This window comes from Ptychodera flava, unplaced genomic scaffold, assembly GCF_041260155.1.
Source record: "Ptychodera flava strain L36383 unplaced genomic scaffold, AS_Pfla_20210202 Scaffold_28__1_contigs__length_4768798_pilon, whole genome shotgun sequence".
In the NCBI taxonomy this organism is placed as follows: domain Eukaryota; kingdom Metazoa; phylum Hemichordata; class Enteropneusta; family Ptychoderidae; genus Ptychodera; species Ptychodera flava.
In genome coordinates this window covers 4,110,000-4,126,107 of record NW_027248350.1, presented here as the reverse complement: position 1 = coordinate 4,126,107, position 16,108 = coordinate 4,110,000, and the positions used below count along the sequence as shown (strand labels likewise).

The 16,108-nt window shown below is 35.9% G+C and overlaps 1 protein-coding gene across 1 annotated transcript in view; it reads left to right on the top strand.

Annotated features, from left to right (window-relative positions):
- Positions 1 to 15,486, top strand: part of LOC139127022 (SID1 transmembrane family member 1-like) — a 52,069-nt gene extending 36,583 nt beyond the window's left edge. The window contains exons 11-24 of the mRNA XM_070692951.1: positions 456 to 517; positions 2,740 to 2,801; positions 3,103 to 3,243; positions 5,945 to 6,018; positions 7,354 to 7,468; positions 7,729 to 7,846; positions 9,482 to 9,618; positions 10,056 to 10,158; positions 10,528 to 10,583; positions 11,407 to 11,453; positions 11,713 to 11,818; positions 12,018 to 12,137; positions 12,326 to 12,439; positions 15,222 to 15,486. Of these exons, the coding sequence (XP_070549052.1) occupies positions 456 to 517; positions 2,740 to 2,801; positions 3,103 to 3,243; positions 5,945 to 6,018; positions 7,354 to 7,468; positions 7,729 to 7,846; positions 9,482 to 9,618; positions 10,056 to 10,158; positions 10,528 to 10,583; positions 11,407 to 11,453; positions 11,713 to 11,818; positions 12,018 to 12,137; positions 12,326 to 12,439; positions 15,222 to 15,287 (1,321 nt within the window). The 3' untranslated portion in view covers positions 15,288 to 15,486. The remainder of the gene's footprint in view (positions 1 to 455; positions 518 to 2,739; positions 2,802 to 3,102; positions 3,244 to 5,944; positions 6,019 to 7,353; positions 7,469 to 7,728; positions 7,847 to 9,481; positions 9,619 to 10,055; positions 10,159 to 10,527; positions 10,584 to 11,406; positions 11,454 to 11,712; positions 11,819 to 12,017; positions 12,138 to 12,325; positions 12,440 to 15,221) is intronic.
- The last annotated feature ends 622 nt before the right edge of the window (positions 15,487 to 16,108 follow it).

Genomic DNA, 16,108 nt, shown 5'->3' with positions numbered 1-16,108 from the left:
CGTGGATGGATGGATGGGTGGGTGGGCGTGCATGCCTGTCTGTCTGTCTACCTCTATGTATGTATGTATGTATGTATGTATGTATGTATGTATGTATGTATGTATGTATGTATGTATGTATGTATGTATGTATGTATGTATGTATGTATGTATGTATCTATGTATGTATGTCTGTCTACCTCTATGTATGTATGTATGTATGTATGTATGTATGTATGTATGTATGTATGTATGTATGTATGTATGTATGTATGTATGTATGTATGTATGTATGTATGTATGTATGTATGTATGTATGTATGTATGTATGTACGTACGTACGTACGTACGCACGCACGCACGCACGCACGTACGTACGTACTTATGTATGTGTGTATATATGTGTGTATGTATGTATGCATGTATGTAATATGCTTCAAATCAGTCTAGTTGAATTCTTTCTGAATTATCTTTAGGGATAATAAAGAGGGGGAGGATGGTTATCGTGAACTCGAGGGACACAAAAGGTGTCGGAAAGGTAATGACAAATACTTTCTCTTCAGTTTTTTTGTTGTGTTCTTGAGTATGTTTGAATTCATCGCTAACAAGCCATCATGTCGAAAATTGGAATTTGTGCAAAACGTGACCACTCAGCAAAGCACTGGTCGTACATGACGACGTTGTGATTCTGAAGTCATTTTTATGTGAATTGTAAAAATGTTACGCCTGTCTTGCATTAGCATTTTGGGCAAAAAAGGAAGTACCTCATAATGAGGGCGTAACTTACCTTATGTTCCTTCCTCTATGCATAGGTCGATTTTCTGTTTTTGTTACATATCAATGAATGGTATCTAGATCTGCATGAAAAAAAATTGTACTTTTTGATGTTTTGAAATTTTGCCCGTGCAAAACAGGCGTAAGTAGGGAGTTACGCCCTTCGCTCACTGACTTTCTCGTGCAAAATTGGCGTAACTCAAGTTACGCCTCTATAGCAACATGAGTTATATTGACCGTTTTACTAGTCTTAGAATTTTCACAAAAGATGCATTTCACTTTCCCGAAAAAATATACCAAAAACTCAATTTTGAGCAAAACATGAATCAGAGTAGAAAGGAAGTCACAATTATTGACCTGTTGCAAACGGTGATATACCACATTGCAAATCAATTGTATCTAAGTTTAAAGTGACCTTTGAGTCATAACATAACTAGGTTTTAAAGCCTTGTTACTTCGCTATAAGATATTATATTTGTTATAGGATTTGGTCAAAGTTGTAGTTAGTTGATCATAGGCAAAGTGATGTTAAAGTGTTACAGTTCACTCTCTCCCTACATGGAACGGTCAGCGTAAGGTCGTCGGGATACAGAAACAGAGCAGTTTGTCAAAGTCGTCGAACGTCACACCTTTTATTTGTTAAAGAAAGATGTTACATACAACCAAGTGTACTTCCTTCCCTTTTATATATAATCTCTATATTGGTTGCGTAGCATTAAAACGTATAATCGTGTCATTTCGAATAAGTGTACACGTAGACATCGCGCGCGATCAGACACTTCTCATAGTGCTACATCACCACTATCGTCATTTTGTGGCCTTCTCTTCTTCCGTCTCCTTGAGAAACATTTCCCAAAAGATTGTAAATTACAATAAGTTCTCAACAGAAAAACAGTCAAATTAAGCTACAGCTGCATACAGAACATGGACAGTATTATAAAATCACACAACAAACGGGTCACCCAGCGCAATGATAAAAAACTCATTGACTTATGTAAATGCCGCATCAAGACCAATTGCCCACTGCAGGGGGCTTGTCAGTCTAAATTTATAATCTATAAAGCTACTGTTACAAGCGATGCAAATGAGGCGAAACATTACATCGGTCTAACTGACAACACATTTAAAATACGCTATGCAAATCATGTCCAATCTTTCCAAAGTAAGGCATACGCCAATAGCATAGAATTGTCAAAATATGTGTGTCACTTGAAATCTCAAGACAAACCATTTAATATATCATGGTCAATCCTATCGAAAGCAAGTAGTTACCCAAATGTGTCAAAGAAATGCAACCTTTGTCTTACAGAGAAGCTATTCATAATCAATGAAGATAAGTCCTGCCTTTTAAACACGCGTTCCGAGTTGGTCTCCAAGTGCCGGCACGAAAACAAATTTTACTTGCCAATTTTCAATCCAACCCACCTCACCAAATGGTTAGACCCAATCTGACACTTAAATATAAGCACCTGAAGCAAATTTCATACAATAAAATTTACCTATCTGACGATAGCGTGCATGCGTGAAACTCGAGTGATAGGTGCCAAACATACTTGATGTGTTCTCATATTTATTGAATATATATATATATATATATATATATATATATATATATATATATATATATATATATATATATATATATATATATATATACTATCTAGACACTTGTTGTTGTCACTCTACAGGCTGTTTCATGCGCTAAGCAATCATCAGGAGTGAGTATGGGACTGTTTATATTGTGTTGCAGGTATTACCGCCCTGCAGAAATGCATTGAGCACTATACTTTGCCAGTATTGACAAGCAAACCATTTTATATATATATATATATATATATATATATATATATATATATATATATATATATATATATATATATATATATATATATATATATATATATATATGAAACAGAGGGACAGACTAGGAGAGACGGATGAAAAGTCTGGTAATTAAGAATGGAAATTTTGTCCTCTGTCACTTAGGTAGAGCAGATCCCGTTGAGATGAGAGAAGAGGGGGGACGAAGTGATGACAATAAGTCGCAGGTAAGAATTAAAAAGTATTTCACTTAAAAGTGGTGGATTTATCAAGGTGTTCGAAAAGAGGGGAAAACGAGCGATAATTATTTGATAGTCTACGGATAATGGTTAATGATTTAAACCTAGTTCTAATGAACTCCTTTTAAATTGTGCTCTCGCATTATTTGAACGATTTTTGCATTAGTAAGATTATTCTATCACATAATATGAGGTTATTATACAGCTGCAACATTGACCATATACGCCTACCCTTGGGGAAATATAAAGAGTACAAAGTATTTTATAATCATAAAAAACTTTCTTTCAGTTGCCTCTTTCTGTGGCTGATTTGTCGAAGAAACCTGATGAAGAACAGTACAAGAAATATAAGTTGTATTGGTTGCATTTGATTCCAATTGCCATCTTCTACTTGATACCGGTATTGAAAGTTGTGTTGGCTTATCAAATTGTGAGTGTTAACTACATAAACAGTAAACAGCACACACACACACACAAACACACACACACATACACAAACACATACCACGACAACACAAACAACACAAACAACAACAACAACAACAACAACTACTACTACTACTACTACTACTACTACTACTACTACTACTACTACTACTACTACTACTACTACTACTACTTTCAAAATAAAGTACTACCAATCAAAAGTGCTTTCCGTAAAAAATTGTGCGGTATAATAGCGTCTGAATAGTTTTGCTGCACGTTGCAAATTTAATAATTTAAGTTACTAACATCAGTTTGGCAGATAAACATGTGCCCATAGCCAGTGTATTAGGTGTGAGATTTGAGCTGTGTATATTTCATGTGTTAATATATTAATGAAGTATATTGGTCTATCTGTCTATCTGTCTGTAAGTCTGTCTGTCTGTATGTATGTGTGTATGTATGTATGTATGTATGTATGTATGTGAGTGGGGTCACTAAAAAATTGAATGCTAAACGGCAGTTGCTGAATATGTAGAGAGAAAGAAGGGGCTTACTCAACTTTTGATGCTAAATAAAATTGAATCACCTCTCAATTTGCACCATTGAACACTTAAGTTTCTCAAAAATTTCCATGCGAGAGGGACACCCCCTTTGCTCTCTCTCCCGTGGAGTTTTCAACCAGTTTTTCTAAGAAAATTGAAAAAACCTTTAATATTGTACCATTGCACACATGAATTCCTTATAATTTTCGATGTGAGCGGGGGAACCCCTCTCTTGCTGTCCCCCTTGGGTGTTCTAACAATATTTAGTGAAAAGAAAATCAAAAACACCTCTCACATTGCACAAAACTGCACCATTGCTCTCATCGATTTCTCAAATTTTAGCACGCAAGATAGGGGACATTCCTCTCTGACACTTTCCCATCTTAGCCTCTCATCTTATCCCCTGTGCTTTCAAATTCTGCCCAGTCAGATATCCTAGTGAAAACCCCGTCATGATACCCATCCAAATTAAGCAATACCATATGGTTGGATTCTGGGTATAGCGTGAGCTTTCATATTTTTATTTTGTTGTGACTTTGGATTTCATTTCTTAGGCTTTACCTTTTACAACCGTCATGAGATAACCAATGATAATCTAAGGTCTTTACTATTGCTTTATATTTGTACATGTTTACAAATAACTGTATTGATATTTAACTTTTCTAGAGGAGTCAGTCAAAATTTATGTGTTAGAGAAGGGAGTTACTCAAATTAATCATGGTTGACAGGGGGTTACTCGAAATTTCGGGGTTTTCGATGAAATTCCTCCGACCCCCACCCTTCGGGCCGTAAATAATGACGGCCCCCTAAAACCACCATACCATCAAGACGTGCAGGCGACTTAACCGTAATTTCAAATGAATTTATTTAAGGTTTGCAACAGCCTGTCCATTATCCTTAGAATGCATTGTTGGAGAAAATCACTTTATGCGTACCATATGCATAATGTTTTGGACAGATTCGGATTAAGACATGCTGAGCTACACACCAAACTCACACAGTCGCAGTGACAAGATAATTTTGCTTTTGAGCATAGTGAAAATGCAACATAAAATACTGAAATGTTAATATGTGCAAGAACGACCGTACAAAGCCATGTTGCTAAAACAAATGATAATTTTGATTTCAGAAGCCTAATCTTTAACATAAACATGACAGCAGTGCGTATGCGACGTCTCATCGTCTGCGTTTCCACTGCAGGACATACTTTGGCTTTGTCCAGTGCAACTTTGTATTGATTTTGTTACCTAAAATATCTCAAAGTCCGGCGGCGGTAATCGATAAAAGCAATACAAAATAGGTGGGAATGCCAGTATTGAATGTCAAAGCGAACGTAAGAATTTACTCTGAGAGAAGATGTACGTGAATAGTGGATTCATGAAGAAAACGACATCTAAACGACTAGAGAAAGCGTAACATCAATCGGAATAGATTTGATGGTCAGTTAATATCGTCGAGGCATTCGAGTGATTTCATGGCTTTAAGGCTGGGCATGACGATGTCAGGGCTTTCGGAGAGCATCAAGCTGCCAAGACAGGATACCTCGGCAAGCAAATAGAAGTTGGACTTTCTAATGGAGAGAGAAAGTTTAACCGTCACAAAGGGAATAAAGTGCACGCTATATCATCAAAATTATCCCTCGAAATAAAAGAATTTGAAAGTTATGCAACTTTCAAGTTCCTATAATGCTAAAGCAACTGAAATGTTCGACAGTATCAAAGATTTTCTTTCATCAAGGGGAAGTCTCTGAGCGAGCATATGAGGTTACACTGAGAATGTTGACCGATAGTTGATCCTAGGTTCGCGAACGTAATTTTCATATCACTTTCGGATAGTTGGGTAAATATTTTATTGGGCCATATAATGATATATGTCAAATACAGTATCAATCAAGTTTTGATGATCGTTATGTTATACGAGCTATCGTCCATCATGTTTTTGCAATTTCCCGAGCTTTCCCGACTGGACGAGCTGGGGTAGCGAAATCGTACCCTGTATTAGACGCTTTGTAAGTTCAATAACAGACGTCATTTTTATTCTTTCAGCCAAAAATACTACTGAAATTTTCGTGAAAATCGTACCTATTATTATTCAAATAATGATAATCAGATGACCGTTTATTTTATTATTATTTTTGTTATTATTTTCTATCTTTTATCATAGAAATTCCATGGTAATGGTAATGAAGATGTCTGCTACTACAACTTCCTTTGTGCAAACTCTCTGTTTGCGCTGAGGTTGGTCTTACTTTGTCTTTTAAACATGGTGCTTATCTCTTTCTCTCAGTAGGATTTCATTTTCTGTGTTTCTCAAACGTTTGCTATCAAACCAAAACAACCTCATGCATTCAATAGTTTAGCTCATAAAAACACTAAGTACACTATACGATAAAAGTATAATGCATTGGTTAGGTAACCATACAATTTGAATAATATACAGATAACAGTATAATATAGTGTCAGCTTTATTTAAGGGGCGCTGCACCAAACACAGCGTATTTTGCTCAAAATTATTTTTTGCAAATATTCATTCGATTTTATTTAATTTGTTAACCTAAGACTATAATAATCATTGTGTTCACCTTTTAGTTTGTCAGGCAGTCGTAAGTTGCGTGTTAAGGAAGTGTAAATTTATGCGAATGTATGCAAATAACTTGATTTCCTGGCTTCTCTTTTCTCCCAATTTCAAGATTTCCAAAGAATCTAACTCCACTTGGCTGGATCAAATTTTCTGAAATGTTAACATCATGTTCTCCAAATACCATATAAAAACGACTATTTTGTTTGGCAATAAACTTCTTACATGTTGAATAAGTGGCATTTCAATTTTGCTTTTTTTTGTTTCTAATGACTTTTTTGAGTTTCAGTCTTTCAACCCGTATTAGAATGAGGATAGATAATGCAAAAGAAATTTGTATTAAATGAGTTATTACAATCGAGAAAATAGTATAAAGTTTTTGACGTAAATGAATTTTTGTCATTGATCCCCAAATTGAGGATTTTTACCCCAAATACGCACCTTCATTATCCTCCGAGTAAACTATTACACCCTGCTAAACTTTTGATTCTCTTCTTTTTGAAAATATATATAGTGAGGGGTCTCCTCGTCATCTTCAATGAGAAATATTCCTTTGAAAAAACTGTGTTAGCATCATGCAGCTCCACCTTAATATTATTATTGGTTATGATTAAGAGTTGAGTTGGTCGCTTGTTAACTAGTATAGCATAACGATATTGTATTATTCTTCCCATGTAAGAAAAATAAGCAGCCGTTTTTGTTGACGACAATTGGCTCTTTAGTCTATGTTCAGTAAGGGTGAATCGGTGATATTTATTTCAACTAAGGCATATGGACTTGAATACGCACTTTCGGACTCCAACATTTCTCCAGAGTATTGCTGGCATTTTGTTCCAGAATCTGGGTCAATTCTTTGATACCGCTTAGAATGCTAGTGTTTAGAAAAACAATGGCAACATTTGCATTAGATTTTATCAATACGTACAGCTACAACCAAAATATTCATGTAGGCTTTTGTCGGTAAATGTAAGGTGTTCTTGATATTTCTCCGCCAGCTCTTTCAACAATATCTTCAGTAATGTCGGTTACATCTTCCTTGGTATGTTATTCATGGTAATAACTCAAATAGAAGAACGAGCGTATAAGGAGAAGTACAAAGATGCCGAACAGGTGATGTTTTAATACAATATCTTTTTTCTTGCTGTAGGGGATTCACACACAAACGAATATGGACAGCATTTATTCCTATTTTCTACAATTTAGGGGACAACCAATCTTTCCCCAAATGCTTGCGATCCAAACTGGTTTCAGTATATTATGTGTTTTCTTATTTGGAGCAAGCATGGTACCAACAAAGCTCTCGTTTCAAAGTCGCATAGGTCCCAAGGGCCTTCAACAATGACATAAGCCATTGAACTGCTTTATTACAGAAACTAGGTCTGCCAAGATACTTTGGCATATTTTACGCCCTTGGTATCGCCTTGATCATGGAGGGAATTCATAGCGCTTGTTACCACGTGTGTCCAACCCATGGTAACTTCCAGTTCGGTAAGTTTCGTTTGCATAGCATTAACAGCATAGATAGGGCTGGCGAAGTAGCTGAAATTTAGATGAGAATAAAACATCCCCCTCCCCCCATTTGAGGGACAATGTAAGCTTAACGTACTCGTGCTGTGGCGACACGGAATATAACCCAAAGGTAAAAAATGGAAAAAATGAAGTACTTGGGATATATTTTGCGTCGCCTCCATACGAGCGTATAGCAAGGGGTTGGACAGCAGAATACACCGCAAGCCAAAGAGCAAATACCCCGGGTCCGAAGCGCTTGCACTCAGGCCATAGGGTTCTGTCATCATTACATAAATTTAAAAGTAAAACAAGTCCAGTACGACGCGATTCGACGTCTGAAATTTGGCTGATTTACATTTTCCTATCTTTGTAATCAGGTTTGATGTACTATGATGATTTTGACTTCTCATGAACTTCTTTTACCACACCCAAAGCTCTGATTACGTAAAGTTATTTACATGTTTACGGGTCTAAAGCTCTTGTATTCGCTCAAGAGGTATCGTACAAGCTTTCGCTGCATAAACGCCCGAAATGAACACGGTAAATAGCTATCCATGTGCAACTTTTAGGGTCTACACTAAATTATTTCAAAACACGGTAGAAATATATAAGCAAGAGCGAAACACAGTTGAACTATTATTATTTTGCGAAAGATTTGAAGCTAGAGCCTGTCAGAGATGGCGGAATAGGGAGGAAAAATAAAGGATAACACTGTGATCTAAATATATTAAAATGTACAGTGAACTTTGTCATAACTTTGTCATAACATCCGTCTTTGAAATCTTCCAAGCTGTTGGATATTTCTCTTCGAAGTAATACATCATGCATAGGACCACTTTCGCATCGCTTACATGATACTGTTCGTTCACAAGAAAAAGTATTAATGGTAACAAGTGCTCAACAACATAAGATTATGGCATAGTTTCTTCGGTATTTTCAATTCAATACATACACCGATGGTACGAGCGCGCCCCGATACAAGTAAACTGTGGTACACGTAATAAGAAATGATACCTGTGAATGATTATGCCTTGAAAGTTTAGTCAGGCAGCCTCATTTTCGTTCAATCTTCCATGTGTTTGGCTTGATAATAGTTGTTATATATACTGAACACGGCACAAACACGACATCCTTTGCTCCACCTTTTACAAAATTTTAAGAAATAGAATTATCGTTTCGCAATTTTGGTCTGATATTCCTTTCTCTTCATTCGCCTTAGTTTTGTATTACGACAGTTCTGCCATTTGGTAATTTTTTACTTCAAAATATCAAATGACCGTAAAATTCTCGGTTTATACTGATAACAATTGCTTAAAAATACAAGGTGGTCAGTGTTACGGTGGTAATGCTGCCAAGATCAATTAGAACACGAAGAAACAATCGTATAGTATAAGTTTATTTTTTGTCTTATCTGCAAATCTAAGTCAAGTTCGGCAGGTTATAATGTATGTAACTGTACCCAAAGCAATACATTGTTTTTTCCTTGAACAAAAGAATTGAGCAGTACTTAACGTTAGTGGCCTATTAACACTGACTAATAGAGGGAGGAAGATTGAAAACATAACTTTGTAAAATCGTACTAGGTTTTCGATCATTATGGTTTTCAAACTCTAGATACATCTTACATGTACATTATGGTTGGTCTAAGTACCTTGAAGCTTTACCAGGGAAGGAATTCGGACATCACGTCATCTGCACATGTCAGCTATACATGTCTTGCTCTTGTCATATTTGTCACTGTCATTGGAGTGGTAAGTATTTCTTTTTCTCTGCTTTGGTGGATTGGATACAGTCCAGATTAAGTTTTAGCATTAGTTTTGTTCGTTTTGACTGTGTGATTTTTATGTGATACCTCTGATACAATACAAAACGCTCGTCCCCGGTGGAATACTATGCGCATCTCGGTACAAGAGATGTCAAACATTTAATTCTAAAGGAATTCTGAGCTTCGCGAAAATTGTAGGAAGATGTTAGTTATATATTCCTAAACCTGTAAAAGCCATGAAAGAATATGAAACTAGATTTGTGTGGTTAAGCAATAAATAGTGGTTTCTCTGTATATTTATCATACATAAAAATATCGAATAATTGTTACGAATTTGATTAAGAAATTTTTGGCACAGAGAAAATTTGTCGAAGTTGTATTTTCTCTTGTTTCATTACAAACTATAGCATTATTTTTTTTCAGGTATTTGAGACTCTGTTGTTTTGGATTATCTTCACTGTATTTTACATTGTTGTAACCCTAGTACTGTCTGCCAAGATATACTACGTGGATGGGATCAGTTGTGGTAAGTCGAACTTCCCTAGCGCAGAGGGTATACACAGTTTAGAGAAAAACTAGTTAAACTTAATAATTAAATCGGAAAAAACATCCTTTCATTTGTACACGTCTCATCTCTTTCCGCGTTTACTCATTTGTATCCATAAATGGCCGATGCCTTATCTCTGTTCACATTTTCATTATGTGTGTGTTCTGTAGAACATATAAACCTAACTGTCAAGGTACTTGAAATATGAAGAAATCACGGTCGGTAGTCTTGCCACGACAATTCACAATGTGAAATGTCACGTTAATCAAAGATACGAGATAATTCCAAATATAGATGTTAAAAACCGGCTACTGTGTGACGCAACGCTACTTTCACCTCTGCACACAGACGCTTTGGCAAAGTCATTGGAGGAAGTGCGAAACTGCTGCGAACCAAAGTATCAGGTGAGTACTTTGTCACGGGAGAGAGATCTATACATTTAAATAAGATATCAGCTCCTACAAATGCATAACAGTTACTCAGTCTGTGCACTTTTAACCTGCGATCAAAATACACCCTCGCACAGTAAATGGAATTATTACATTCATCGCCTCCGATACAGTGGGGTTTACTAAATCGAAAATAATGGGTGTTAACTCCACTTCTTAACGTTTGAGATGTTGATTTCAAATATTTGATTTATTTTATGAAAAAAGTAATTACAGCTGGAGTTTGAACTGAGTGAAGGTATTTCTATAGTATTACAAGTTTCCAAACGGAAGTAAATGAAAGAAATGTTTATTGTCAATTTTCATCACATTAAATGCAAATAACAGATGAAACTAGCTTGAGCGGTGCCCGTCTACTTTATTTTCTAGTTATTATTAAATGATGCGAATGGCGTTCCCCATTATGGATTGCACAGATTTCTCATGATACAAAAGCTCCGGGTAGACAAGACTTGGGGAATGTTTTTATGGTAGCGACCAAACAAATACCTCTTGGTTAATGTTATTTAAATCGTAACAAATTAAAGGGGAAAGTTTGCGTCTTTTCCAGGAGATGCTTTTTGGGTGTGTCTATTTTGAATTACAATCATCTGATGTAACGAAGTTTTCTCAGGCTTGCGCGCGCAGATCTAGACCTGGCTAAGTCGTAATATGGAATGGAAGTACACTTCCCTCAAGTAAGTGTTCAAGCGGGCCACTGTAATAGCGGTTTTCTTTCAATGGTTTGCATTACTCAATCACTCATACTGGCTTCCCTTATTTGTCTTTTTGTTTTTAGGCTCGATCTGTACTACTCGGTCTCGGAATAGTAATCAATGTGGTGATGTAAGTTTCAAAGGCAATTTGCTTTAATTCTTCATAAGAAATGGACATTGTAGGTAAAATATCAGCGGAAAGTGTCACCACATAAAAGAGAGTTGAGGATGTATTAATCTGTTATCACTTCTATTTGAGTGAAAGGTGGCGATTACGTCGACGCGATTACATCGACCGAAAACACGAATCAGGGTACTTTCAGAAGATTACTGACTCGTCATAATTAAAACATCCAAAATAACTTGCCTTTAATATTTTCATGTTTCAGTGCACTGACTGGCGCAATCGTTCGACCTAAATTTTTCGCAACATATATGTTGTTGATCTTTTTGGTAAATTCCATGTTGTATACGGTATTTTACATGGTTATGAAGGTAAATAGCTTCCTTTTCTCATATTGGTTATATTATCACAGCAGTATATAAATTCTTCACGTTTTAACACCTAGCCAGCATGAATTGGCATTTCAACACAAGATAGCATGGAACCGCGAATACCTAAACCTGAAATATACCATTGTTCGCAGCAATTATTTTTATGATTGACGACATGCCATTTTGTATTCAATTTCAGTTTAAAAAGGGTGAGAGAATTCTTCCCAAGTCAATACGAACTATTCTGTTTATCGTCCTTACTATTGCCTCCTGGGTGCCAGCATTATACTTCTTCGTCCAGGGATTAACCAAGTGGGAGGTTAGTATTTATTGAAATGTATACGTACTGTTTGTACAACTATGTCTATATTTACTACCATGCATAATTATCATTATAAATACTGGATGCATATAACATCAGGCGCATCATGATATTGCTGTTTATATTCGTGGTTTTGATGTGTATTTTACTTCGATGTTGATGATACATGTCTTTTCCTTATACAGAAAACCCCAGCAGAATCCCGCGAAGGAAATCGTGACTGTCTTCTATTCGATTTCTATGATCACCACGATGTATGGCACTTCTTGTCAGCTTTTGGCCTGTTTTTCACATTCATGGTAAGCTTGTACACATACTCTTGCTGATTTACATACATGATCCTGAAAAAAAAAACTGACAGTGTTTACCCGGAATTGATTGGTTAGGTTATCCATTTGACTCCTAAAATGCATTGCTATCAAGCAAGTTCCTGAATCGCATTGCCATTGGAACGAAGAGACATCAGACGGCCTATATATCTGTTTATAAATTTACGAATTTGCTTTGAAAAGAAGTAGTGAGTGTAAATTATGAAATGCTCATCCCACCCCTCCTCTTTTTTCAACGAATACTTCTTGTGCTCAATAAATAATTCTAAGGAATAAAACAAACGATGAATATATTTATATTAGAATGCTAGAAAAGCGATTAGACAATAGCAAATAAAAACTTTCTTTTTTACTTTTCTCCTTAGACAATGTTTTTTTATTGACGCTGGACACGGACATTTTTATAAGCATTTTCAAAAATTCAATTGCATAAGAATATGGGTCGTAAATGCTTGTAACCTTAAAATTGTAAACTGATGGCTATCCTCGCCCAGCTAAAGTGTAACAGTTTGGTCGACTGGCCCTTTAATATTATTGAATTAATTAATCCGTCCTCCATGATATACACTACAGAGATTCTGGTAAGGTACTTAATATGAGGTACAACATGTATTGAAAATAGAACATCAAAAAGATGAACAACATTTCGTAGAAAATTGTGATAAAACTCACTACTGTCTACGTGTAGTCTATGATTGATCATTTTATCTATCAGGTGGTCATTAGTACTATGAGTACTAGTACTATGATCAATGGGCTAAATTTCCCAGCTAACATTCTATTTCGAATAGTCTCGCGTCTACCTCCATGCACAGATAAAACTTTACGTTAGTCTTCTTTTTTCCAAATCAGATGCCAATTTACCCATCGTTTCTTTCCAGAGGAAGATACTGTCCATTACAAGTGTTTACTCTTGCAAGTTTCCATGTCTCCGTTCCCATCGTCCATTGAGACTGTAGACAGCACGTGATGATGTTTGTTTTTGAATTTTTTAAAACTACCCGAATATAATCGTGGCCTGTCTCTGGCTTATGATACAGCATGATGAAAACTCATATTACAAATGATGCCACATGAGAAATTAGGACGTGAGACACAGTCTCTCAGAAATGGTAGGATCATGGCAAGCATACATCTGGCAGTGATTTGTTTTGAGCCCAGCGAGCGTACGTTCAACGGCGCCATTGATGCTCTCCATGAAGCTGGAGAACGGAATTTCGCTATTATGCTAACTGGTTTCGCGCGGATATAACGTATCGTCGACATATCACCCTTGTAACGAGGCCCCTAAAAAGATTAGGTAGTATTACCAAAACCATGGAAACATAGAATCATAGAACAATAAAAACTATGACGAATACATTGGCAGTACAGATAATAAGGGTCGTCGCTCATTTCCAGTGACACTACAGACACTTTTCGTGATCAACAAAAACACTTATTTGTTACGACTCTCGCATGAACAGAACAACATGGTGCACCCATGTGCGTGGCTATCTAGATAAGTAGGACGGGAAATCTAGCAGTATGGAGAATTTACGTTCCGAATCACATCAAATAAAAACAAATAACCGTAGCTTAAATGTTTGTCGCAAACATATACATGTAAACACAAATAGTGCGAATAAGTCATAGTATACGTATGGCAGTAAGTGCCCCGAAATATTTTTCTAAGAGATGTCATCTGTCGATATCATACACTTTCCAAGTTCATGCTTCGTAAATATCAAATACAATGTTTGTTCTTATAGATCTACACTTAGCACGTCTACGCACTGTCCCTCCAACGAAGGTGGTCTGTGCGTTGGTCTTCGGGCGAAGGAGTTTTATTTTACTCTCGGTCAAACTTGATATTTAGCTTGCGTACTGAAGAAAAATATTTCTTACGGGAAAGTGCAGCAGTCCATCTTATTTTCCCATACTTTTTTATTCGTTCAGTGATTCCATATTACCATATCCTGCATTCCGTAAATTCCATCTAACGCCTTTAAAAGTAATTTACGAAAACGACTTCTGACAAGCAAGGTTACACTGGTATAACATAACTATGGCCTGCAAGTACATCTATGAATGGTTTTCGGTGGTCAGTTCTCGTACAAAGGTATTCATAACTTTGGAAATGCCCATGAATATAACAACTTCTTGTTTTGCGGTTTCGAACAAGATGTGAAAGTGACCACACAGGGAGATCAAAGGTTGGAAAACAGAAATGGGTGTTAATTTATTTTGAATCGAAAAAGTAGACCACAAACGTAAAACTCCAAAATGACAATTGATTTTATAAAACATCAAAACGAAAACAAATGAACGAAATTTTTAAACAAAAAACAAAATCAGAACCAAATTTTTGAAAATTAAAATCAAAACAAGTAATATCAAAATTAAATTTAAACGAATTTGAAGCGAATTTGAAAACAATAATCTATTTAGCTTCTCAAAGGCCGATCAAACTGGAAAATAACAGCTTGTGTCATGTTCGCCATTTAAATTAAGTTATAAGGTGGCAGATAGGGCTGCAAAATTTATATGACCATAGAAATGAGAGCTACAAAAACACCATTTATTACATTGAATATTTTTTAAAACCGATTTGATGCACCTCCTTAGTTACTGTGATAATGAACTACTATTCTACCAGCCTACCACTACATGATCATCTCTTGTTGGTATTGTTGCTATTTTTCACAAAAAATTATACATATGCTCATAAACATGACAGCTGCAACATTTTCCTTTGTAATGATGTTTCCAGACACTGTTGACTCTTGATGATGATGTTGATCACAATAAACCAAGAAAAGAAATACCGGCTTTCTAGATTCAACCTGACGCATGAAACTGCCGTGAAGATAAAGATTGAGTTGTAATCGATTCTACAAGTACTTCACTGGTTTGCAACGCAGCATATAATCGAACCTTAGGCTATACGTTTGTGAAACAGAAATAGGTACAACCAGTTAGTGAGTAGAGAGTGTACTTAACCTTTAGAAATCTATATTCAATTTTGTGTACTAGACCTTTAGAAATCTATATTCAATTTTGTCGGACAACTTGCAGGTATGGTATGTGTTTTGAGCGAGTCGAGTAAGGTGCTTTTTTCAATACATTTAATAGAAATATTTGTGCGTATTATATCAGGAAGTAGTTATGATGCTCATATTGGCCCTTTATTTAAGAAACTTAAAATTCTACACTTGTAGAAAGAATTCAAGTTTCAGGTCGCCATGGCGTACTTCTACAATTTCCGATGTACTTGAAAGCGTACTTTTCCACAATTGATCATGCAAAAAGTTCTCCATCCACCTGCTGCTTAAGGCTATTGTCTGGGCTATTTTAAAACACTAACCGTGTAGTACCTTGTTTTCAGATTTTGTCATCTTTTTGTTGCAGTAGATGGTAAAATGCAGTGCAGGGGAAAACCGGATATTCGGTTGGCATGGCGACAATTTCAGGGTTAAAAATATGAGGAAATTTGTGGCAAAGATATCTATTGAACGAAAAGTCATACAACAACCGAATTTTTTCTGTAGCATTCAGATGTATATGTATAACAATATGAACTTAAATCTATGACTGTATAAGATGTCAATATAAATTAAATCATAGTCATCTCGGTAAGATTGAAAAATTAATAAATTT